Raw genomic sequence first — 25,107 nt, 5'->3', positions numbered from 1 at the left:
TCACCTAACAAGGGAAGTGATGTTATCTAGTGGTAAAAGCACTGAACTATAAGACAAGAAATTCTGAGAAATGAATTTGCATTTGCTTTCCTCTGCTGATAATGCGAGACCTTGGCAAGTAGCTTCATCACCTATGGTTCAGTTTGCTCAGCTGTAACTAAATAACATGTTTCTTCCCCTCATCTCTTTTGGAAACTTCCCTACAGTCCAGGGCAAGAACTTTGCTGCCAGGCCATCCCATCCAGATGTGGCTGAGCATATGTTTCTAAGCATTAAGTTATGAAAAGCACTGGGATCCTCATCAGATAAAAGGTGTTTTTTAAAACTACTACTGTAAAACAACAAATAGATGCTAGAGAAATAAATAAATTTTTAAATAGGAATACCTGCAGAAGAAAGAGGCCTACTAACTGAAGATTCCACAGATGTAGGTTTAACCTCTTTACAGAATACATGAAAAATCATGGGAAATATTCAAAGAAAATTCTTCACTTTTTAATTAAAAAAGAAATACAGGATACATGATCCACTACTAACAAAGATGAAGTAAGGAATATACTTCCTTAGAGGGGATAAAATACATATACAAAATCAAGTTACACAAATAGCATTTAGAATGCTTAAATATAAAGGGGGTATTCTTTTAGTGGTATCAACTTTTCATTAGTACAAATACTAAGCAAAGCATATTTGTTTAGCAAAATTATTTCATGTTATTGCTGAATACCACAGTTGCATCATAAATAGCTCTTTTGTTTCCACTAATGTTTATAGGGTCAGTATTAGAAACAAAAACTTACAGACCATTAACAAGTCATTTAAAAATCAAGTATGTGCATGTAAAGATGTACAACTGACAAACAATGACAGACTGAAAAATAACTGTCCTGACACAAGCACACATCACATATTCAATACTTAATGTGTACAGTGGTATAGAAAACACACTGTGTAAACAAATTGATAGAAAGCAAGATGGAATATTCCTTACCCAACAGATTTTTAAGCTCTGAGCACATAAATTACCCTGTTTTAATTGCCTATATGATAACAGCATCTGTGTGAATAGTTCTGAATTATTAAAACTGTCTTTTATGCAAACATTTGCCTATTGTGTAACAGCAAAGGTATTTGAAACTAAAAAAAAAATTCTTCTTGGACATTATCTACCACAAATATTTCTTTGCTGCTGTGTACAACTGCTAAACATTAATGAAAAAATGTAATTAAAATGAAGCCATCATTTATGGCATCAACCTGAACAAACGTATTCATTATAAGCTGCACTATTAGTGCATTTTCTGGTCCTGGGCTCCAATACAATCACACACACACGCGAGTTCTTTCTTGAAATTACTACTCAAAAGAACAAACATGTTTTTGATGATTAACATTGATGGTAAGATATCTGCAGAACCAGTAAACAGGAATTTGAATGTATGAATACAGATTTTCAAGTGTTAAAATCACATTCTGGTCACCAAAATGCCACTGAAGGTAGCAGAGCCCATCATTCTGTGGCTAGTTTGTGATATATAAAACAAAAAGTAAACACAGATGCTATGATGTCCACAAAGTATGTCTGATAAGGTGATAGATATTACAAGCTGTTTATATGCCTATGGTAAAAATTTTTAAAACAGTTAATGCAAACGTTAGTGGTGACCAATCTCTGCTTAATGTTAAGCTATTTTTAACAATATATTTGCAGTAAGAAAAATGTGATCAACTTATATTGAAACTGAGGATACATTCCAAACAGAAAAGGCTCAAGTAATAACGTTTGCTGAAGGTTTTGATAAATCCACACATAGGATAAGCTCTGTGTATTTAAAAAAAAAAAAAAAAAAAAGACCACGAGAATCTGTAGAACCAATTCTATGTCACCATCAGAAGAGCACCGAGCAAGGCACCATTGGAAAGACAACATAAGTCTCTAACGAAAAAAACAAAAGAAAACCAAATGCTAGTCTGGTCGAAAAATTGGTGTCTTTGGTAAAAATTCTATAAGGATGACCTGTTAAGAAAAAGAAACAGAGAATTTAATCATTTTAGAGCAACAGCAAATGTGAAATTTCTCTCAAAATGTTTGAACAAACTTTCCTGAAAATCTTTTTTACACTACGATTTCTATACAAAATCCCCCATCAAAAACCAAAAGGTCAGATAATCAGGCCCTGCAGTACACCCTATTTAATTTAGAGGTCATTAGGAAATGATGCTACACAGCATGTGCTGGGTCAAGAGCAGTAAACCGCAGCTCCCACAAAGTATCAAAAGGAAGACAACAAACATATGGTTGACAGACTACTAAACATGTTAAAGCAGTCAAAAGCTAATTATTAACCAACAAGTTATGTGGTCCAAAAACCTTTCTATTGGAAAGCAGACATTGAGGAAGAATTACAAGAAAGCTATTAATCTTTACACAGTCAAATATTTTTATATTTGAATTTGCCTTTTAAATATATTCTTACAATCTTTCTTTCCCTAAATTTCAGCTCATTAATATCATAGTGTATGGTTACTACTATATTATTAGCAATCTAAACTCTTGGAATAACAAGCAGCATTTTTCAAGCAGAGCTCTAGGTTGCAGGAGAGTGATTATTTAAAAATCTAAGTAATATTGATTCTCTCTTATTTCCTATTAAACGCTAAGCATATTTTTATCTATATACTAGAGGGTTACACAAGAACTAAAAAATCTTGCAACATGGCTAACAATGAAGGTGAAAATCAATAATTTCAAAACACAAAGAAATATGTAAACTGCATGCTCTTTTCTCAACTGAGATGCTCCTGAATCATTCAGGCAAAGAATTCTTCTATTCATTACCAACTGTGGAAATATAAAAAATGTTTTAAAAAGTAATGGCATATAAGCAATATAGATATAAAGAGGGTAGCTTTCAAAACTGCTCACATCTGCCCATTTACACATCTATATGGGTGTATGCAAGTTGCTACTGTATTTTTATAAGCAGTGCAGAAAGGTTATAAAATATGACTACATATGTGTGCACAAATGCTTACGTATGTAAAAACCACGAGCCATAGAAATGTCATCTTTTTGAGACTTTCCTCACTCCAAATGATGTCAAATCTTCACCAAGGTCTACTGTGCTGTTCGTACGTCTCACTCTACATGTGAAACTGGCCATTAAACCCTAAACCACCACCAGCGCCTCACCTCGACCTATTAAGTGACCCTCCTATAGAGATATAAATAAGTGCACACAGTGAGGCCCTCCCCAGAGGCTCTCTCTCTCTCTCCCTCCCCCCCACCCGCCCAGAAATGGCCAAAATGCAATGCCAACAATTTATTGCGAATTGCATTATGGCCATTTGAGCATATCACACAGCCCTATGCCAGGAAAAAAGGTGTAGTTATTTCCGGCATTAAAACCGTGCGATAGCATGAGTTATGCAATCGCACAGTGTGATATTGCCCCTAATTTAACTAAATCCCACTCAAACTCCTCCCTGATCCCACCCCCCCCCCCAAAAAAAATTTTGCATCCGCGCCATGCGTTACCATACTTTTCGCATGCGGTACGGCGTTAACTCACGCATTAACACGTACAACGCCATAATGCATTTTGATGAATGATGGGGCTAGAAATGTAAGTGTGAAAATGTTCTACCTTTAAAAAGTTTGGAAATACCTTTATGCTACATAGGCTTCAGAACTAGATGCACAGATACACCAGACCACAATTATTTCCCCTATGGTACAATTCAAAATAAATATTTGTTGTCTATTTTGTTGTGAAATCACCTCAGTCTGTTGGTGAGTCATTTTACATAGTTCATTAAAATTTGATTGGACCATAATATATTCTATCCACTAAACCCCTAAAAAAATACTGCGTAAAACTTTGAGAGGTAGGGGAAAAGGTGGCTTTTTCAAGTGCAGAAACTTTTTCTACAAGAGTTCTACATACGGTCCCAAAAGAACTGAGTCACATAGTCTACCTGTCACAATTGTATCTACCTCAGTATAAAAAATCTCATTTAACAATTAGGGGCTGATGTAATAAGCTGCTGTGGATTTTTGTACACGTTTTTCCGCACTAGTTTTATGCATGCATGTAATAACTTGTTCAGCACAGGAAAAATGTGCATAAATCCACTTAAAAATCTGTGGCTGGTTTTGCATGAATGCATGCAAATGGCAGGCAAAGGAGGCAATTAACTATTCATGGGCTACGCAGGGAGCCACACATTGGTTAGTGCAGGTTTTTGTACGTGGGCTTTTTAGCATCTGGGTCAGGGGCAGGAGTTAAATTAAATCTTGTGTCTGGAAGCTGGTTTACTCCATTGCTGGCATTAGTGTGATTGTATATCTGTGCAGTATGGATTACGTTCACTTTTCCGGATGCTATGGTACATTTTGCGGGTTGGCTGAAGAAATCTCTGCTGCATTTCCCGTGCTTACCAGCATTCGTCAGTACAGTGCCACACGATCAAAGACAGAACATGAAGGGGTTACACACTGCTCTACTCACCTTCAGTCCCACTCCCAAGCCACTAACTTCTTTCACTGTTTTGTGAAAGGGGACGGTTTTCACCCCAAGAATCACTTGCGGGTTACCACATTAATGAGGGTTTCAGTACGGGTTTCTGTGCAGTCTATTACATAGGGCCTTGACCGCACATTTTACTTCTGTGTGTATATCTCACTTGCACACTCATCCTTTATTACATCCCACGGAGGCGCCTGCTTTTGCCACGCATGCTAAAAATATACATGCAGACAACTAGCGCCGATTTCACTGCGGGCCTTACTACATTGGCCCCTTAGTTTGGAAGCTTCACTATATCTCTGTGTTAGTCCCACATTTATTTCTGGTTGCAGAATTTCAGTCGTGTCTTTCATCATCATAAATTAACATGTTTGATATAATAGAGATACAAAAACCTGGGCATTCAGTTAATTGAATAGAGTCATTTTGTACAAAAGCATTTTTTTTTTTAAATAAGTCTTTTATGCCTCAGTCTAGAAATAGGTCTTAACAGCATGAAAGTGGAAGAGGGAGAAACGTTAACTGAGGAAAGATGATTTTAAGGTAATTTTCAACTATTTAAATGCCATTTTAATTTAAATCTTTTTATACCTTATTATCTGTGCATTGTTTCAAAGAACAGACAAAACACCATGTAATAAAAAGGCTGTATGTTAAAAGTTTTATACTAAATGTTACTCTAAGGTTATCCTACATTTTTAACAATTAACCCTTTTCTATCATGGGGCTAGAACGTGCATTTCTGCATGTAGGAGCAAACAGCAGCTAATTCCTTGTATAGTTTATAAGAAGCAGCACCAGCATATGAGGCGGCTATACAATGAATGATTCAGACACATGTACTAGATGATTTTAAGACTGCCCTCACTGCTTGTCAAGTGTTCTACAGTCCTCTAATGTCCATCCCTTTATGGAGTATTGTGTACATTCAGTGAGCTGAAGACAACATTAATTTTGCTTTTGAAATGGAAAAAGTTTTAACTACTTAATCCTTTCACTTTGCATATGGTCAACGAGCTGCTAATATATCCTTGTGTCTGAAATTCTTAGCATAAGAACATGACATCACAAAGATTGGGCAAAAAAACCTTCACAAAAAGACTCTCAACACAAGATCTGCAGCATGGAGATTTATATTGTGAAACACTGTATTGCCCCCTTTCATCTCTTTAATAAAAAGAAAACTAAGCAATAGACAAGTTACTGCTTATTTTTGCAAGCCTAACTACAAAAATAACATTTTAATGATGCTATTAAAGATGTGATTAAGGATCTGAGCAATGGGGCAGTTAAAAGCTATAAAGGCTAAAGGTTTCTTAGGCTCCAACAGCTTGGTTGAAAGGTCTTCTTCCATACTTAGATATGGCTGCTTTATATAATGCTAATCAAGCCTCAACCTTGCTGCGTAACCAAAGTTCTGGTTATTCTCTATACAGCATCTAAAATTTCACACTCCATCAACACACGCTCAAGCTATTTTATCTTGGCAATTAATTTATTATTTTTCAGAGCACAGTGCAGCCTTGTTTTCAGGTCATTCATAACTTTATAAATCAGTCCTACACATGAGCCCATGCATCTGTGAACCGTAGAAAATCCTTCCACTCAGGCGATTAAGCTCCTGACACCTTTGCTGATTAATAATCATGAAAAGAATAAGATCAGAAGCAAAATAAATGATCATTTAATAGAGAAACTCACAAAACAGCCCTTTAACTTACATATTCCATCATGTTATTCGTTTCACATTTCCTTTTGCTCAGTCTCCAGTGCAAGCACAGCTGGAAGAGGAGGATAGAAAAAAGAAGAAAAATGAGTCCTATTTTATTGCGGCATGCAGACTAACCCATTCGTCCACCTTTCATATTTTCAGTCCAACAAAAGCATCTGTTTCCATACTGTGCAATTCAGACCCCAACCGTACGAAGCTGCTCCCTGCGGCACTCACCTTGTGGTATAACCTATTGTTTTCCCATTCTAATAACTTCTCAATCGATCTTCGTGTCTGGAAGACAAATGAGAAAGAATTTTACTCTTGACTGGTTTTAGAAAAACTTTGTTTTGCAGCTGCTTTGTGTGTGAAAAGGGGAAAAGTACAGGACAGTGACTGAGTAAAGGGTGGTCTCCAATCGTATCAAAGCTTCTCCTGTGTTAAATCGTAACTATAGCAGAAATGAATTTTATTTTAAAAAAGGAGAAATTGGAACAAAAGAAATAAAAATACCACTACAGCATTTGAAAATAAACATCTGTAATTACTAATGAATTACACTTTAATAGCTCTAAAACACAACTATTTCAGTGACTGAAAAAAGATATCTGTTGAGTCTGTAAATTTATCCAAATTAGACCACCTAACCAGAATATTCAATTGTTGAAAATTCAATCCCTTTGGATAGAAAGGGTAAGCAGAAAGTGTGCAATGGTAATTTAGTAACATTATTTGGCATCCTGTTTAGAAATTATGATGCAAGCCTACTAGTGAAAAACTGAAAAACCTGATGTGTCATAACCTATTTAAAAGATTAAAAAATGTATGGGTCCCACTACCATAAATTATTATTAATGATATTATTTTCACTTCTAGATTTTACTCACTCATTATACAAATCTCTTCAGACTTTTAGCAAAGGAAATCGGAATTGTTTTTACCTGGCAACTTTCTTCCTACTCTTTTGGGCTTCCACCCCCATAAGACCTTCACTTAGACACCTGACTACTTTCCATCATTCTGCAAATCTCCTCTTAGCCCAGTCATCATAACAGCCCTCTGACTGAGAGGCATGGGCCGTGGCTCCTGCCAAATTGCAGAAAGAATACAACCAGTTACTAAGGTGCCAACATCAAGCAATGCCTCAGACTCCCTTCAACTGCAACATCTCCAACCCTTCTTGCCCGAGGGACAAAAGTTTGTTCTAAGAACAAATCCAGATCTCCTACATGGCTTGTCTGCTGCTGGGTCACTCGGCTAACCAAGAATATATTTAAATACGAAATACTGGTATCTTCCTGGAAGATGTTCTGTGTATTCCAGCTCATGAAACTTGATAAAATATGCAGGAAACATACCATGCTAACATTCTCCGGGATTAACATCAAGTATTAATTTACAAGCGTGCAAGACAGCATGATACCACAACACTGACCTATTTCCATGCAAGCTAACATGGTAAAAAGCAAATTGGTATCCTACCAAAGCATGTGACACTCAGTATGCCTAATTTTCTGGAAAGATTACTACTTATGCTCTTGCTTATGCTCCTTCAAATACAATATGTTGACTTTACATATTGTAATCTTGTAGTCAATTATTACAACTGGTCTCATATCAGAATTTCCTGCACTGATAAATAAGCATAGAAACACAGGTATTGGCATAAAAGAACCACTTTGTCCATCCAGTTTGCCTATTATAATAAGATTAGGGACTTTCATTTTTGGTTTTTATACATTTTTTTTTTCCTGGGAATTTATCAGGATTTATTATGAAAGAACAAAAACAGGAGAAAATCAGTGTAAAAATGTGCATCATTTTTCTGGGTAAATAGAGTTTATTTTGGTTCTCAGAAACCAGGACAATAAAAATATTAATCAGATTCTACTACCCACCAACTGAGTAGCATCCCCATGTTTACCCCCATTGTCTGTCTAGCATGTCCCTTTCTTTCCCCACACCCAACAAGACTCTCCTTCTCTTCCCACCATTGTAACAGCATTCATCCTTAACGGTGGTGGTTCCAGGCTTCCTCTTCCCTCTCAGGCAGCATGCTTGCTGAGTCTCCCATATTCTGCACCATTGCATGTCTACCTTTGTGAGAGGCCAGAAAGCCTGCAGGGAAGTGCTTCTGATCAGTGGGGTCTGCTTTAAAATGCTGCCCTGGCAGCACCAGACATCGTGGTTACTTATAGGAAATAGGGGGAGGTGGGGCTTGAAACTTTGAATCAATGGCACTGGAGGTTGAGCATGTTCACATGTGGGCTGGAAATTTTGAGGCGCTGAATCCATAGCTCTGGAGCTGCTCTTTAATCATTCTATAATTATAATGAATAGCAGTTTAAACAAATTGGCAATCTTGTAAAAGTTTGAGAATTTGTGTGTGGAAATTGTTTAAACTGAAAAAGAAGTACCCTAAATAAGATATAATTTCAAAATATTTTATTGCATTCTCTCTAGCGTGTTGACGTGTTAAAGTGTATAGTACTATTCTTTGCATACTTTCCCATATTTATTTGGGCCTCTGCATTCTTATAATGGACATAACATAATATTCAGTTTGAAAAGTGATGCATCAGAAGATAAATCACAATGCCAGGTGTTGAGATGAGACCAGAAGCTGCAGGTGCAAAGGACCCAGTATTTCTACAAAGACCAACTGCAACTTTGTGCAGCTGCAGCTCGCTTACAAGGAGGGAGAAAGAAACATCTGATGATTAATATGGCAAACTGGCTTTAGTGTTACAAACACTAACAATCAGAAACCACAAATCTGTGTCTCAAAAGAGTAATGCTTCAAGTAAAGGAAAATCAATTAGATTATATTGGTTTTCGATGCACTTAATTTATCCCATTACAGCCAACATTCTAACAAGTCCTAGTCATATATTCTCCAGATTATATATATGAAACCTTTCAAGGATAACAAAATTTAAAACTTTGAGCTGCAGTCATATGGTTAGCAATTACAATCCTTCCACTCTCATGAATTACCATTCTTGGGCAGTCCTGATTTACAGAAACTTTTGGGGACATATATTAGGGTTAGTAGCTATATTTATTGCATCAATTTTCTAAGTTCAGTCTTTTTTTTCAGTAATTTTTTTCAGTGCCCTTGCTAACAATAATCTGCAGACCTCACTTGTTTCTTTGTAAAGATAGCCTTTTAGACACTGCACTCCTTTTAAATGAAAATAGGGCAGCAGTTATGGTCACACTTTTTGTTAATTTAGTTGCCAGTCAGCTCCAAATCAAAAGAAAATAAGGCTGCAGAGTGTAATTAACATTCAGTTCAGTCGTTTTTGTCCCTTGTCTAGCCCCCAAGCTTTGTTAAAATTGCCATCTGAATGCTGAAGGCTGTAGGGAAATCGATTTGATTCTAATCGCACCATGAAAAGAACATGATCTAACTGCTTTCAGCCCTCCGTAAATCTGTACTAGGTCCTTAGCACAATGCAACTTCCAATTTAAAAAGCACTGAATGTCTCGTCAATGACTTTGTGAAGAAAAAAGAACAAGGAGCAGACATAAAAATTCCAATAGTTGTTTAAGCATTAAAGTTCATTTGCATCACAGCGAACCTGAAAAGGGCTGACCCCCTCAAACCGCCTCTCAGGTCTATGAAGTTGTAGCCTTGACAGAGCTCATTGACTCTGAAAGGCTACTCTATCAATGGAGAAAAACGGCAATAGGTTCTACTCTGAGCAGGCATCTGCCTGCCCACCCGCTGCTACACCAATGGTGACACTGATTCAAAAACCTGAAGCTACCTTGTCTTCTTTCTTAGCACCTTTTCATAATAGATTAAGATCACTATACAATTTTTTTTTTGCATCAAGGTTTTAGTTTTCCTGCTCATTCTAAAAACCTTTCAAAGCTAATTTTAATTGGTAATCAAAATCCTTCATTGCTTTCTTTTGCTTTCACTTTCCACATCTTGATTAAGAGTTACAGCTGGCTTGTTGTTTAAACTATTAAAATATTTTTATTAAAATGTGAATATAACCATACCTGCCATTTAAATTACAGCATATCTTTAGACATATTATAAATTGTTCTGATAATACTACATATTTAATTAGGCAGTGGATTGCTTAACCCTTTTACTGCTGGTCCTAAATTTAAAAACTAAGAATTTTATCAAAATTCAAATGTGACTTGAGATTCTTATCCTCCAAAAGCTATGTACCTCTCTAATGAATACCACATATGGCCATACAAAATGGTATAAAGTATTTTTTATGTGGATGAGATTTTGACAAAAAAAAGTTCCAAAAACTCAGCAGGCTTGCTTTATCTACCATTACTGTAAAATAAGCATCTCATTAAAAATCCTTCCTTGCATGTGTTAAGTATGGTAACTGTAATGTATTTTGTTTTAAATAAAACAGAAATACAACTTCCTTAATCATGATTTGCTTGCATCACAAATTAACAGAATCTATGATATCCCTCCCCCACCCCCCCAAAAAAAAAAAAGAAAAACAAATCCACAGAAAGATACTGCTACACGTATTCCTTGAATAGGCTTCTTGGACAGTATTTAAAATTAGTAAATCAGCCCCCAAAACGGTTTGTGCACAACTGTGTGACAAAGCTGCAGTTTTCACAGTATGGGGTAAAAGCTATGAATCAGACAGTATCGCACAAGTCTGTCAGAAGACTTCTCGCGTATTTGACAGCTGAAAAAAGCACTTGCACGTGCAGCTAAATTAATCACTGCCAAGGACATCTCACTGCTTTAAAGAGAGAGGCAGGTGAGGACACACCAAATTAGAAGAGATCCTTGATTTCAGGGTAATATTTTCAGCTCAGCCTTAAAAAGCATGAAAATTGTAGCAAAAGCATAAAGAAAGAACTAAAGAATAGACAGCATTACCCACCAATAGCAGCAGAAGAAAAACAAATCTAAAGGCTTCACAACACTTTCCTAGAAAAACACCAACTTTGTGCTATTGAAAGCCTAAGTTAGATGATCAAGAGAAGAAACATTTTGCATGATATGCAATGTCATCATAAGAAGGGTAAGTTAACATTTAGAACCTTTTTATTTTTTTAAACCCACACAACTCAACTTAGAAAGAGTTGGAACATAAAATGACAATTTGAGAAAAAAACTACATAACAGAAAGGAGGATCATCAAAAGGGAAAGTACTGGAAGAGAACCCCCATTCTGCTTAAGACCCTGTGTTTCCCAGCTATTTAAGAATAAAAATCTTGCAGCCTGTGATTAATAGCCCTAAATAAGCAGCTGAGGGCACTGTGCTAAGGCCGTCCAGCTATAAATAAAGCTTCACAAAACTACACTTGGGACTCCAGATCAATTGCCAGAAAACAGGGTAATTCCATATAAATCTAAGTGTAGATAGGTGGCTGAACTAATACAACAAAAACGCCCATACATTTATACTGCTAAAAAACACATTCATGTTTTTAGATTATTTTCATATGTTATGACATTCTTTGTTAATCAAACCTATTTTCAATTATAAAACAATAAAAAAAAAAATGGTAGTTTTGAGTTTTATGACCGACCGCATGCTCAGCCCAGAAACTGAATGCTTTCACAATGTCATATAAATTTAATCTTGCAATTCCATGGAATCGAATTTGTTCCGAAGTTAAATACTGATGTGCATTAGAATTACTTAATTTTGTATTGTCTGTATTTTCTATGCCTACACAATACAAAATCCTTTAAAAGTGTAGCATTTTTTTTTTACCTTAAATATGTATTATTTTCAAGCATATCATGACTTGAAAACACAATATGCAAACAAATTTACTTCTAATATATTTCATTCATTTTAGCAGAAAATACCGCGCACACGGTTACACTCACACAAAGGGGTGGAGTTAGCACAAGTGGGACTTGTAGCACTTGTGAGCAGAAGCACCAATCAAGGCTTCAACCTTAGCTGCTGACCATTCTCACAGCTTTTATAAAAACATTCATAATGTCTGATTTATCAATCCAAGCATGAGGTGACCAAATGAAAGATTTTACTTTTGATATTTGTCTTTTTTTTTTTACTTAACTGAATTGTGTTTTTACTTAAAGAGGTTCCGCAGGACAGCCTGACCAAAGCTGCTGTCACTAAGGCCATCTCTATCCAAACAGGAATGGGCAGCGAACATGTGGAGAGAACTCTACGTCACAGTCCTGCAGATCTCAGCCACAGGGACTGCTCGCAAGTGGGCTACCGATACCGCCATGGCCCTAATGGAATGAGCCGTGACGTGGTATCCAAAGTGAAGGTCCACCTGAGCATAGCAAAAGGAAATACAATCCGCCAGTCAGTTGGACAATGTGTGTTTGGTGACTGCAACTCCCAATCTATTCTTATCGAATGAAATGAAGAGTTGTGTGGACTGTCTATGGCCTGCTTTCTGCTCAAGGTAGAAAGCCAAGGCCCTTTTGCAATCCAAGCTGTGCAGAGCCCGTTCGCCTTGGTGAGAATGCAATCTGGGAAAAAAGGTAGGTAGGACAATGGACAGGTTGAGATGAAAATCAGACAACACCTTAGGCAGAAAATTAGGGTGAGTGCAGAGAACCACCCTGTCGTGAAATAGTTTTGTGTAAGGTGCATACATCACCAATGCCTGAAGCTCACGGACTCTGCATGCTGAAGAAACTGCAACCAAGAAGATAACCTTCCATGTCAGGTACTTCAGATCAAGTAGCACAGTGGCTTGAAAGGATCTCGCATGAGACAAGCCAGTACCACATTGAGATCCCAGGACATAACAGGAGGCCGCAAGGGAGGCTTCAAGCTAAAGCAGAGCCCGCATGAACCTGCTCACCTCAGGTTACATGGAGACCAGCGAACCATCAGCTAAGTGGTGGTAGGCCCTGATAGCATTGAGGTGTACTCTGACCAAGTTGCTCTTCAGACCAGCGACAGAAAGATTTAACAAATAGTCCAGCACTTTCGGAATGGGATAGGAGAATGGATCCACGCCATGACTCTCACACCATACAGAAAACCTCCTCCACTTCAGAGTGTATGACTTCCTTATGGAAGGCTTTCAAGAAGCTATCAGGACCTGAGACACATTGTCAGAGAGGTCTAGGGGACACAGAACTAGCCTGTCAACATCCAGGCCATCAGAGACAGTGTCAGAGGTTGGGATGGCGCAGCCTGCACTGGTCGAGGTCCCCCGACCGATCGGGTCCCTGACTGAGAGATCCTGAAGAATTGGGAACCAAATCTGTCTCGGCCACTGGGAGGCAATGAGAATCATGGTCCCCCCATCCTGGCTGAGCTTCTTCAACATCAGTGGAAGCAGTGGATATGCTTACAGAAGGCCCCTGCCCCGGTGGCAGGCAAAGGTGTCTGAAGCTGGCCTTCTGGACTCCCTGTACAGGGAATAAAAGGTGCTCACCTTGTTGTTGCAATGGGAGGCAAAAAGGTCCAGCTCCGGAATCCCCCATAGGTGGAAAATGCGAACCGCCTATGTTTGATCCAGGGACCACTCTTGGGGGTGGAACGCTTGACTCAGCCGATCCACCACTACATTCTCTGTTCCGGCCAGGTATATGGCTCGGAGCAGGATTCCCTGGGACTGAGCCAAGGCCCAAATCTGGACAGCCTCCTGACAGAGGAGGAGCGATCTGGTAACTCTGTTTTTGAGGTACCACATCGCAATCTGATTACCAGTCTGGATCAGGACAGCTCGATTGGATAGGCAATCCTGAAACACCCAGAGCGCATTCTGATGGCTCGAAACTCCAGGAAGTTGATCTATTATGGAGCCTCTTCAGCAGACAAGCGACCTTGCGTGCGGAGGCCATCCACATGCGCCCTACAGCCCACAGTGGGTACAATCTGGTACGGGAGGGGGCCTGAGAGGGAACCTCCCACTTCAGGTGGGCAGACTCTCCCAGTATGACAAGGAGGTCTGGAGAGACGACGTGACTCTTATCCACACGCTGAGGTCTTGGGAGGCTTGCCACCACTATGACCGCAAGGTCCACTGAGCTCTGCATGTATAAGCGGGCAAAAGGAGTAACACGGGCAGATGCGGTCATGTGGACCAATAACCGAAGCAGCAATCGGGCGAAAACCCTTCAGCTGCAGCGGACCACACTCGCCAGAGATACTAGAGCAAGCGCTTGGTCGCGAAGAAGAAAGGCCCAAGCCTGGGTCGTATCCAGGTGGGCTCTTATGAAGTCCAACTGATTCGATGGGGTAAGATGGGATTTCAGGTTGTCGATAACAAACCTGAGGGATTTCAGCACCTGAATGGTTAGGTGTAGGGAGTGAAGCGCCCCTTCTCGCGTGGCACTCTTGATCAACCAGTTGTCCAAGTAGGGAAAGACATGTACCCTCTGGCACCGGAGGTAAGCATCCACTACTGCCAGGCACTTGGGTGAAGAGCTGTGGGGCCAAAGCAGGTCCTAACGGCAACACCTTGTATTGGAAGTGACTGGTGGCCACAAGGAACCGTAGGTACTTCCTGTGGCCAGGAAAAATTCTTATATGCATCTTTTAGGTAGAGGAAGCAAAGCCAATCCCCACTCTGCAGGCGGGGAATCAGAGTGCCCAGCGAGACCATCTTCAACTTTTCTCTTCGCAGATATTTGTTAAGGCCCTCAGATCTAAGATGGGGTGTAGCCCCCCTGTTTTCTTTGGAATCAGGAAATATTTGGAATAGAATCCCAGTCCCCGCTGATGTAACGGGACGGGTTCCATCGCTCCCACCATTAGAAGGGCGGAGAGTTCTGCCCAAAGAACTTCCTGATGCGGGATCCGACCCCACGACGAGCAGAGGGGAGAGTCTGAGGGTACACACTGAAAGTTTAACCCATACTCTCAATGGATGATGGATAGGACCCATTGGTCGAGGTGGACTTTGTCTCAAAATTGGTGCCATCGTGTTTACAGGTAACTTTTGATTACCCCTTTGAAATTGAAAGGGCACATAAAGTGCCTTCCAGACCGCTTCATAACGCAAAGTTTCCTAGACATATTATCTTTAACGTACTGTGTTACCCTCAGACTTTGGCCACACTCGCTGCGGCAAGAAGCAGATCGCCTATTATTTACCAAGTTAATCTGCTTCTTTTTGTCCCTGATCTTGCGAAGACCACGGCTGTTAGGCAGAAAGCTTTTTTGGCCTTACGACGTCATCTACAAGCCCTTGGGGCCAGATATGGATTGCTTTACCAGGCCAAAATGAGAGTTACCTGCCACAATCAAACTAAATTATTCCATACTCCAGAGGAATTGGATGAGTTTATTTCGTCGTTGGAGCAAGCACAAAGCATGGTTACCTTAACACTATTTTAGTTTCAGCTAATTCTTTTTCAGAAAAGTTTGCAGATAATTTCTGCCAGTTTTGTCATCTCTTACAGGATTTTTTTTTGGAGATTTCATACGTTCTCTTGCTATCTCCATTAGTGATGTGGCCGCAACTACAACCCCCAGGTTCTATGTGAGCATGTTTTAATCGCACAGTGTTATGAGTGTTGAGCTACTGGATTTTGTTAGGTCTCTGGCCTGCCCTGAAGCTCATTTTGTTATATGGCACCTTTATTGGCTTTGTTCTGTATGCTATCTATACTGATTTTTCCATTTTTTAATATTTTGTGATATTTTCTCCTTTTTCTTTAAGGTTATGTCAAGGAACTGATTTTATTTTACCAAACTTTCGTTGCTTTGAGGATAGGAGCTGCTGCCACTCACTATCATCTATTTTTTTCAACTACCTATTATGGCATCATCTATTAGTACCATCAATGTGGTCTCACTAAATGGACTTTCACACCCTATTAAGCGTAAGAAAGTACTTACAATCCCTCCATGCTGATGTGGCCTTTATTCAAGAGACACACCTTTCTTCTTCAGAATCACTTAAATTGAAACAACTATAGGTAGGAGAGGTTTTTTATAGCCCATTTTGCACAAAAAGAGGGGTGGCCATTTTGTTTAATAAAAATTTGGGGGCACAGATAACATCACATTTCTGATTTGGAAGGCCGGTGGGTTTCTGCACTGGCCCTAATCATCGATGAACCCCTTACTTTTCTTAATCTATATGCCCCGAATGCAGACAAACCAGACTTTTTTCACAAAGCATTTGCTCAGCTTCTGGACACAGATTCTTCAAATTACATCGTCGTCGGAGATTTTAACCAACCTTTAGGTCCATTTCTAGACAAACAGTCAGCTGCCAGGATTACCATCTCTAAATCTTGTAAAGCCTTACACACTCTTATGGATTCCCTTGGATTGTTAGACCCCTGGTGTAAAATACATCCTATAGATAAAGACTTTACCTTTTATTCTTCTCCGCATTCATCATACTCTAGAACTGACTGACTATTTTCTAATCTCTCGTTCAATGATGTCTTCGCTGCAGTCTGCCACCATTTGCCCTATTCTGATAGCTGACCACACAGCGGTGTCAATCACATACTGATTGTCCTCTTCTGTGATGGTGGATCACCAGTGGAGATGTAATTCAGCCTTGTTAGCTGAAACATCCTTTTTGGAAATTCTCAAGGACAAAATTTCAGAATATTTTCTACATAACACCACCCCAGATGTTTCTTTTTCTTCTTTATGGGCTGCTTTTAAAACCATATTCGAGGCAAGATTATCAGTTTTAGTATCAGACAGAAAAAAGCTCAACGATTTGCTCTTAATGCCTTGCAAACCAAAGTCACCTTTCTTGAAAAGTCTCATATTGTGTCATCTTCGCCTGCTACTTTGAATCACCTCTTTAAAGCTCAATACAAGTATAATCAATTACTGAGTTCACAAGTAGGCCTATATATATGTTTCATAAACAGGACCATTACTACGCTGAAAAGATTAAGTGCGACGGAAAGATAAGAAACTGATAACAAGGATGTCATCCTCTTCTGGTCAGCTACTTACTTCAGATGAAGGAATATTATGTGCCTTTCACGAGTTTTATTCAAACCTGTACCAATCAGAGTCATCAACTTCAAGCAGTGTCATCAATCAATTTCTTTCAAGTCTTTTTTAACCTTCTCTCACCTAATCACAATGATCATCCCTAGACAGTCGTTTTCTCAGAAGAAATAAGCGTGGCTATCTCCAGCCTTTCAAGTGGGAAGGCTCCGAGGCAGGATGGCTTTAACTCCAACTTCTATCAAGCATTCAAGAAGGAACTCATTCCGCACTTACATGTGTTTTTTTCTTCAATGATATCTCATCCTTCTGCTGCTTTTTTTTTTTTTTTTTTTACAGAAGCTTGCATAGTAGTTCTTCCAAAGCCAGGGAGAGATGACAAACCTGTCTCTAACTATAGGCCTATATCATTATTAAATACAGATTATAAGATCTTTGCAAAAATCCTGGCCACAAGGTTATCCCATATCATGTGTTCACTAACACATCCAGACCAATCTGGTTTTATCATGAATCGACTTATTGCCAATAACACACACCTCTTTTTTCATATTCAAGAGCAAGCCCTCTTAGCCAACATCCCAATATGTGGCTCTTTCCCTAGTTGCAGAAAAAGCCTTCGACCATGTGGAGCGGAACTTTTTATTTGATATGCTTCGCTGGTTTGGCTTTGGCCCTGGCCCTAATTTTTTGTCATGGGTACAATTTTTATATAAATCCCCATCGGCTTTTATATATAATAATAATCGTGCCACTAACACCTTCTCTTTGTTTAGAGGTACACGACAAGGCTGCCCCCTTTCCCCATTGTTGTTTAACTTGGCTTTGGAACCCCCTACTGCTAGCTGTAAGGCAAGAAAGTAATATCGAAGGAATTATCATTGGGGAAGAAACTTACAAACTATCTGCATATGCAGACGATGTTCTCCTCTTTCTGGCAAACCCAGAGTCTTCACTCTCTAATTTACTTGCCTTAATATCTACATATTCTGCTATTTTGGGTTACAAAATTAACTGACATAAAACTGAGATACTCCCCCTAAACATTTTGGGAGCTCTGGTAGATTTTTCCATATACCCCATACAAAACGTGACCCGAGGCCTTAAATATTTAGGTATATGTTTCTATGCAGATATTCTAACCATGATTACTCAATGTGAGCCGTCACTATTGCAGATGTTACATGATGCTTCATTGAAATGGTCTCCCTTACACTTATCTTGGTGGGGCAGACTATATACCATTAAAATGATTCTTGCTCCTTGTGTGAAGTATGTACTCTCTATGATCCCCGTTTTTTTCTCCAGAGACTTTTACCATCAAGTAGAAAGGCTTTTATCGCGGTTCCTTTGGTGCAATAAGGCACCCCATATTGCATTATCCAAATTAAAGGCAGATAAGAGTGGTGGAGTCAATTTCCCAGATTTTTATTTATATCACAAAGCACTTATGCTACAACAAGGTTATCATTTATTCGGGCATTGGTTTACCCCTCCAAATTGTCCCCATTGGTTGTCCATAGAAAAGCTACTCCTTCTCCCTTTCTCGCCCGAAAGTTTCCCAGGGATGTCACTTATTCCTCTCCATTCTTCTTATTTCATTTCACGGTCCTTACACCAAGCTTTCTCGGAATTTGAACAATGTTGCCCCTCCAAAGCATCCCAATGGAGGTTCTCCCGAATTGCCCCTCTGTGTAATCCTTTAATCTTAGTGGGAGGCCATTCGCTTAATTGGCAGCATACTGGGATTTGGTTCCTTTCTTCTGTAATACATAGAGGTGCTTTGTTATCCTTCCCCACATTACAGGAGACGTTATCTTTGCCTGCATCTCAGTTTTATGCCTGGCTGCAACTTTGAAGTGCATCGCATACTGCTTCTTTACCTCTTATGGCTATTGATGACTCACCTTTTCTGTTCACAATTTATCAGGACTATGGCTCTCTTGGCCATCTTGCCTCTAGATTCTACAAACTTCTGAAATCTTCTCCCTTTCCGCAGCCCTTGTGGGGTCTGCACACATTGTGGTTGTCTGAGCTTACCAATTCACCAGTACACGTGAATTGGGAGCATTTCTGGAATGTCTCTGTTCGCATATCACTAAACTCCAGCTTGACCCAAACCTCTTTTTTCTTGTCACTTAGAGCGGTGTGGACCCCCTAGTAACTTTATCGTGCTGGTTTACTCAACTCGCATGCTTGTTGGTCCTGCTCTTCTATTAATACTACTTTGTCACACATGTTATTTTTTTGTTCCAATGTGCTCACTTTTTGGCAACATATTTGGGTAACGACCTCTGCAATATTAGGACTTTCCCGCCCTATAACCTACTGCGCGGAGCAACTCCGTCTCGTTGCCTCCCTCCCCCGCACCGTAAGCTACTTGATTTTTTACTAACAGTAGCTTTACATAATATCCTTGCTAACTGGAAGCATAGAGATCTGCTAGCTGCTCATTTTTGGTGGAACTCTATATGTTTGTATAGTAAATATGAAAAAGCAATGGTGGTTAAGCATAATCGACTGTCTACATGGGCGCAGGTGTGGAAGCCCCTTGAGACATATATTGAATCCTTGTAACATTCATTTATGTTTACTGGTGGTAGTTTCTTCCTCTCTCCCTTCCCCCCTTTTTTTCTTTCTTATATCCTTTTCTTAAATGACATAATTTGTGCATCTTGATAATGTGTATGTACATTTAAGTGACAAGCCTTTTTATTAGAGATTTAAACACAGAAATATTCCAAAACTAAATATTTTAAGAAGAAAAAAAAACAAAGTCTTGTTTACACAAGTCTTCACACCTTTTGTCATAGCAAATCCAAATTAATTCCAGTTCAAAAAACTGCCTCAAAAAGGCCCATAAGTTAGAGCTCAACTGTGTCCAATTCACAATAGTTGAGCTGATTAAAAATCTTCTTGATAAAGAATAAAGCTATTTCTGTTGCATGAAGTGAATCTGAAGCAAAGGTCAAAACATGCCAAACAAGGAGCTGCCAAAAGAGCACCAGAATAACATTATTCAAAAGGTACAGGATTGGGGGAAGGCTATAAGAAAATGTCAATGTGTTTGAATGTTCCTTGGGGCACTGTCAGGCCCATCACTGTAAAGTGGAAACAGTTTGGCACAACCAAGATGTTGCAGCGATCAGGCCGTATATCTCCAAAGTCAATAATCATGGGTTAAGGAAACTGCTGCAGAACATCAGAGAGAGGTTTAAGATTACTTTAAAAGAACAGAGATCTATTATAAATTATTTATATAATCGCTTTTTACATGGGAATGTAATCAAAACGGTTTACAATAAAACAAACATAATAAAATACACAACCATAAAATAAGATTAAAATGATTAGAATAGTGATATAAATAAACAATCTCCAGTAGGGAGATGACATCCACCATCTGCTGGAGACGGACAATAATGGCTAAGTCTCCATCTGCTGGTAGAGGTGCATAACACACTGGTTTTGGATCCACCTGTCTGAACGCTAAGGGGCGGATTTTAAAAGCCCTGCTCGCGTAAATCCGCCCGGATTTACGCGAGGATTTTTCGAGGGGGGCGTGTCGGGGGCGGGGCCGATCGGCGCGGTGTTTTGCCAAGGTCAATGAGGCCAATTACTTGATGGCTCTCCATCTCAATTCAGTGAAGACCTCTGCCAATCAATGGTCTTGGGGGGGGAGACATAAAGAAGCTCTCCCCTTGCCAAGACTGGATCGGAGCATCTATGCCCTCTGTTCTGAGCTCCCTTCAACGGCTGAAAAACCAAGTTACCTTGGCATTCCTGTGAGTTGGCATGAGATTCATGCGAGGCATGCCCCAAGTTAGAACTAGGACTGAAACACCTCTTTGATTAGTTTTCACTCTCCAGGATCCATAAGATTCCACCTCAGAAAATCAACTTGGACATTGTTGTACTCCGCAACATAAGCTGCTGGCAGAAGCAGCAGGATCTCCTCCACCTAAAGAAATAGGAGATATGTCTCTTCACATACTCCTTGGCTCCTGGTGGCTCTTTGTCCGTTCAGATATGCCACCGCAGTTCACTGTCAGATATCACCCTAATCATTTTCCCCTTGAGAAGAGGAAGGAAATGCATCAGGGTCAGCCTTATCACTCTGGTTTCCAGTCTGTTGATGGACCAGGTCGCTTCCTCCAGCATCCAACATCCCTGAATCACCTGATCTGGACAATGAGCTCCTCTACTGGAGAGACTTGCATCTGTCATTACCATACTTACTTCCTGCAATAGGTTCTTGCGGGATAGACCACTAGAGCAGACTGTCCCTCACTAGGGAAGGCAAGGGAAGATGAACTCAATACCCTGTGACTGAAGTGACAAATGAGACAGACATGCTGACTGAATGTTTTTCATGTAAGCCTTGGCTCATGGGACTAGGTCCAGAGATGCTTCCATGGACTCCAGAAGTTGCAAATAATCCCAAGCTTTTGGGGCTGCCATGGAGGTAAACTTCCTAATCTAACAAATGACCTTGTCCACACTCTCTGCAGTTAAGATGACCTGACCTGAAAGCGTGTTGAAGTGTGCCCCCAGATATTCCAGGGACTGGTAAGGAACTAACTTGCTCTTTGAACTGATCACCCAGCACAAGCTTTCTAAAAACTTGGATTACTCTGTTGGAAACGCAAACCCTTTCCTGATAAGATTTGGCCCTGATTAAACAATCATCTAAGTGAGAATGAACCATAGCTTCTCGTCTTTAAAACACCGTAACTACCACCACGTAGTTCACTTTGGTGAACTACGTGGTGCTGTAGTCAAACTGAATGGAAGTGGCCCTGAACTGGTAATGTTCTTGTAGGACACAAACCCAGAGATATTTCTGATCCTCCATCCTTAGAGGGATATGAAAATGAGCTTCTGACAGTCAAGAGAGAACAGAAACTCTCCTGTCCACACCACCATGAGCACCAAGTGAAGTATCTCCATCCTTGGTGATTTAGAGAGAACAGTTCACTCCGTTAAGGTCAAGGATGGGCCTGGAAGAGCAGTCTCTCTTGTGCACTACAGAACAGATCATGTAATGATCAAGGCCTTGCTCAGGCAAAGCAAATGACACAATGGCCTGCAACAAGGGAAGCCTGCTTAGAGTCTCACGAACTGCCTTTTGTCTGCCAGATGAAGAACAGGGAGAGACTATGAAGGCATCGGAAATAGCAGTGGTGAACTTCAAGGCAAAACCATGGTGGATGACTTCTAAGACCCACTAGTCAGAAGTTATTTGAGTCCATTTCTGAAACAACTCTTGAAGATGACTGCCTACTGAGAGAAGCAAGGAGTGAAATCACCACCTTTGATTATGAAGACCTACTGATTCTGCCAGGGCCAGAGAGTCCAACTTAGGCTTCTGAAGGACCCAAAAGTATTGGCTCTTACCTGTCATCCCTCCAAAACCATAAGAGGAGTAAGAGTCAGATTGCTTACCAATTCTAAACCTTCTGGACTCACTAAATGGACCATGGTCTCTAGCAGGCCTATAAAAGGATCAGCCCTTATCCTCAGGCAGTCGTTCTGGCTTTGGATCCTCCAGGTTCTTCAGCAACTGTTCCAGATCTTCTTCAAAAAGGAGCTTTCCCAGATGAGATTGGAACGAGTCCGCCGCATAGTTGGAAAGCCAGAGAAGCTGTCCAACCATCCCTACCACCAACCTAGATGAGATATGGAGCATATCATACAGGGCATCTTCCAGAATGTCAGTGGCCTATTCCATTCTAGCCAACTCTTCACTGTCTTGTAGATGCTGAATCCAATGTGAAAGTACCAAGACAAGCCCACTACAAATCAACTGTACACTGTCAGAGCATGGAAGTAAAAAGATGTTTTAAAGGCAGTTCAATCTTCCTATCTAGAGGATCTTTAAGGGAAGTACTGGGATTGTAGTACGGCTAGTAACCACAGTGACCAAAGCATCCACCTAAGGAATTTGAAAAAACAAAACAAAACAAAAAAAAAAACCAAAACACTGGACCACTTTGGGGGAAAGGCGATACAGCTTCAAAAAATTATTGGTTCCCTTAAGTCCATATTCTGGAGTTTCTCACTCTGCCAGAAGCATCTCCTCTACCACAGGATACAGAAGAAAAGACTTGGAAGATTTTCAGACCCCCTTGACAATAGGATCCCAGAAAGGAGTATCCAGCATAGCAGGTTACTCAATCCTAAGGCAGGAAACCACCTGATCAATTAGAGATGCAATTTTGTCCCTCCTGAAAAGCCTAATCACATAATCACCTGTGTACCATAGGCAGCTCTCCTCCTTCCTTCTGGCATTCAGGTGGCTACTCAGCATCCTCCAGGGGCTCCTCTCAAACCAGGTGAGGGGACTCTGCAGAACCCCCTCAGGCACTTTACAGGTAGACGAATTCCAGAAGGAATAGCGTCCACTTCCATAACGGACCTGCACTTCCCATCAGGTCTCTGCATTATGCAGAAGGCCTGGTGGAGAAACAGAAAAAAACTCAAGGGAAAACTCCGAAAATCCTGGGCCTAACTCTGAGGATTGCTAGAAAACAGACCCTCCTGCAGGAAGAAAAGAAGGAGGCTGCTCAGAAAGGGAAGTGGAGAGCTGCAGGCTGCCACAGAGAAACTGAAACCATCATGGGAGGAGTCAAAATGGAAGATGTGCCCACCAAAATTGGTGCACTGAAACTCTCCTCTAAGTCAGGTCCTGACCGAAAAGTAGTAGCAAGAGCCTGTGCAAAGTCAAGGAAACTGAGGCCAACATATATTGTTGAACTTCCTCTGTATGGGACTCCTGTTACCATTCTTTGCTGCTTTATTACATTTTTTTTTCTTTTCTTCCAAAAAGCCTCGGGGCAGGCACAATTTGGGGTGGGGAGAGGGAAGGTTTCTCATTAGTTAGAAGCTGCCTTAAAACTTCTTCCTTCTACCTTCTCCACCCTAAGTCTGAAAAGACTTCAGGCTCCCAATTCTCCGGATTCAATCTAGATTCCTCTGGGACAGGGATCCCCTTAGATGGGCTTGCTCTACTGGATGTACCAGTGAACTGGCCCTCAGTCTGTGACAGTGCCAAACAAAAATCCTGCTGCACCACAGGTAGTCCTGCCATCTGCTGGAGGCAGATAATACTGGATTTCTCTGTGCTGCACCACCTCTAAGTACTGACAATGAAGTCGAATTCAGTGTGCTCTTCCTCCATACCTACTGGCATAGACTGGTTAGACTGGTTAGTGCAGTTAGTGTAGCTGGGTTCAAAAAAGGTTTGGATAAGTTCTTGGAGGAGAAGTCCATTAACGGCTATTAATTAAGTTTACTTAGGGAATAGCCACTGCTATTAATTGCATGAGTAGCATGGGATCTTCTTAGTGTTTGGGTAATTGCCAGGTTCTTGTGGCCTGGTTTGGCCTCTGTTGGAAACGGGATGCTGGGCTTGATAGACCCTTGGTCTGACCCAGCATGGCAATTTCTTATGTTCTTATGTTCTTCCAAAGGGATGGGCTCCACCTTAACCAGGGTGGAACCAGACTGCTGGCGCTAACCTTTAAAAAGGAGCTAGAGCAGCTTTTAAACTAGAACAAAGGGGAAAGCCAACAGTCACTCAGCAGCGCATGGTTCGGAGGGAGGTATCTTCAAAGGATAATGATGCATTAGAATTAGGGAATCCTGAGAGTGAGGTTCCATTAATAAGAAAAGTAGTCCAAATGCCTGTAAATAAAACTCACCTGAGCTAAAAAATTCTAACTTATCCCTATCAATTAAAAAGCAGAATGAAAATACAAACAAAAAACAAACTTTGAAATGTTTGTATGCTAATGCCAGAAGTCTAAGAAGTAAGATCGGAGAATTAGAATGTATAGCAGTGAATGATGACAGACTTTATTGGCATCTCAGAGAATTGGTGGAAGCAGGATAACCAATGGGACAGTGCTATACCGGGGTACAAATTATATCGCAATGACAGAGAGGAGCACCCGGAAGGCGGTGTGGCGCTTTATGTTC

At 40.3% G+C, this 25,107-nt stretch overlaps 1 protein-coding gene across 1 annotated transcript in view; it reads right to left on the bottom strand.

Annotated features, from left to right (window-relative positions):
* Nucleotides 1-473: 473 nt before the first annotated feature.
* The window catches only part of CHIC2 (cysteine rich hydrophobic domain 2), a 112,615-nt gene continuing 87,981 nt past the window's right edge, over nucleotides 474-25,107 (bottom strand). Inside the window, exons 4-6 of the mRNA XM_029587594.1 lie at nucleotides 6,478-6,534; nucleotides 6,251-6,310; nucleotides 474-2,017 (exon numbers count right to left, since the gene is read on the bottom strand). Of these exons, the coding sequence (XP_029443454.1) occupies nucleotides 1,967-2,017; nucleotides 6,251-6,310; nucleotides 6,478-6,534 (168 nt within the window). The 3' untranslated portion in view covers nucleotides 474-1,966. The remainder of the gene's footprint in view (nucleotides 2,018-6,250; nucleotides 6,311-6,477; nucleotides 6,535-25,107) is intronic.

The sequence above is a fragment of the Rhinatrema bivittatum genome, chromosome 1, assembly GCF_901001135.1.
Source record: "Rhinatrema bivittatum chromosome 1, aRhiBiv1.1, whole genome shotgun sequence".
Lineage (NCBI taxonomy): Eukaryota > Metazoa > Chordata > Amphibia > Gymnophiona > Rhinatrematidae > Rhinatrema > Rhinatrema bivittatum.
This window is presented reverse-complemented; position numbering and strand designations above follow the sequence as displayed.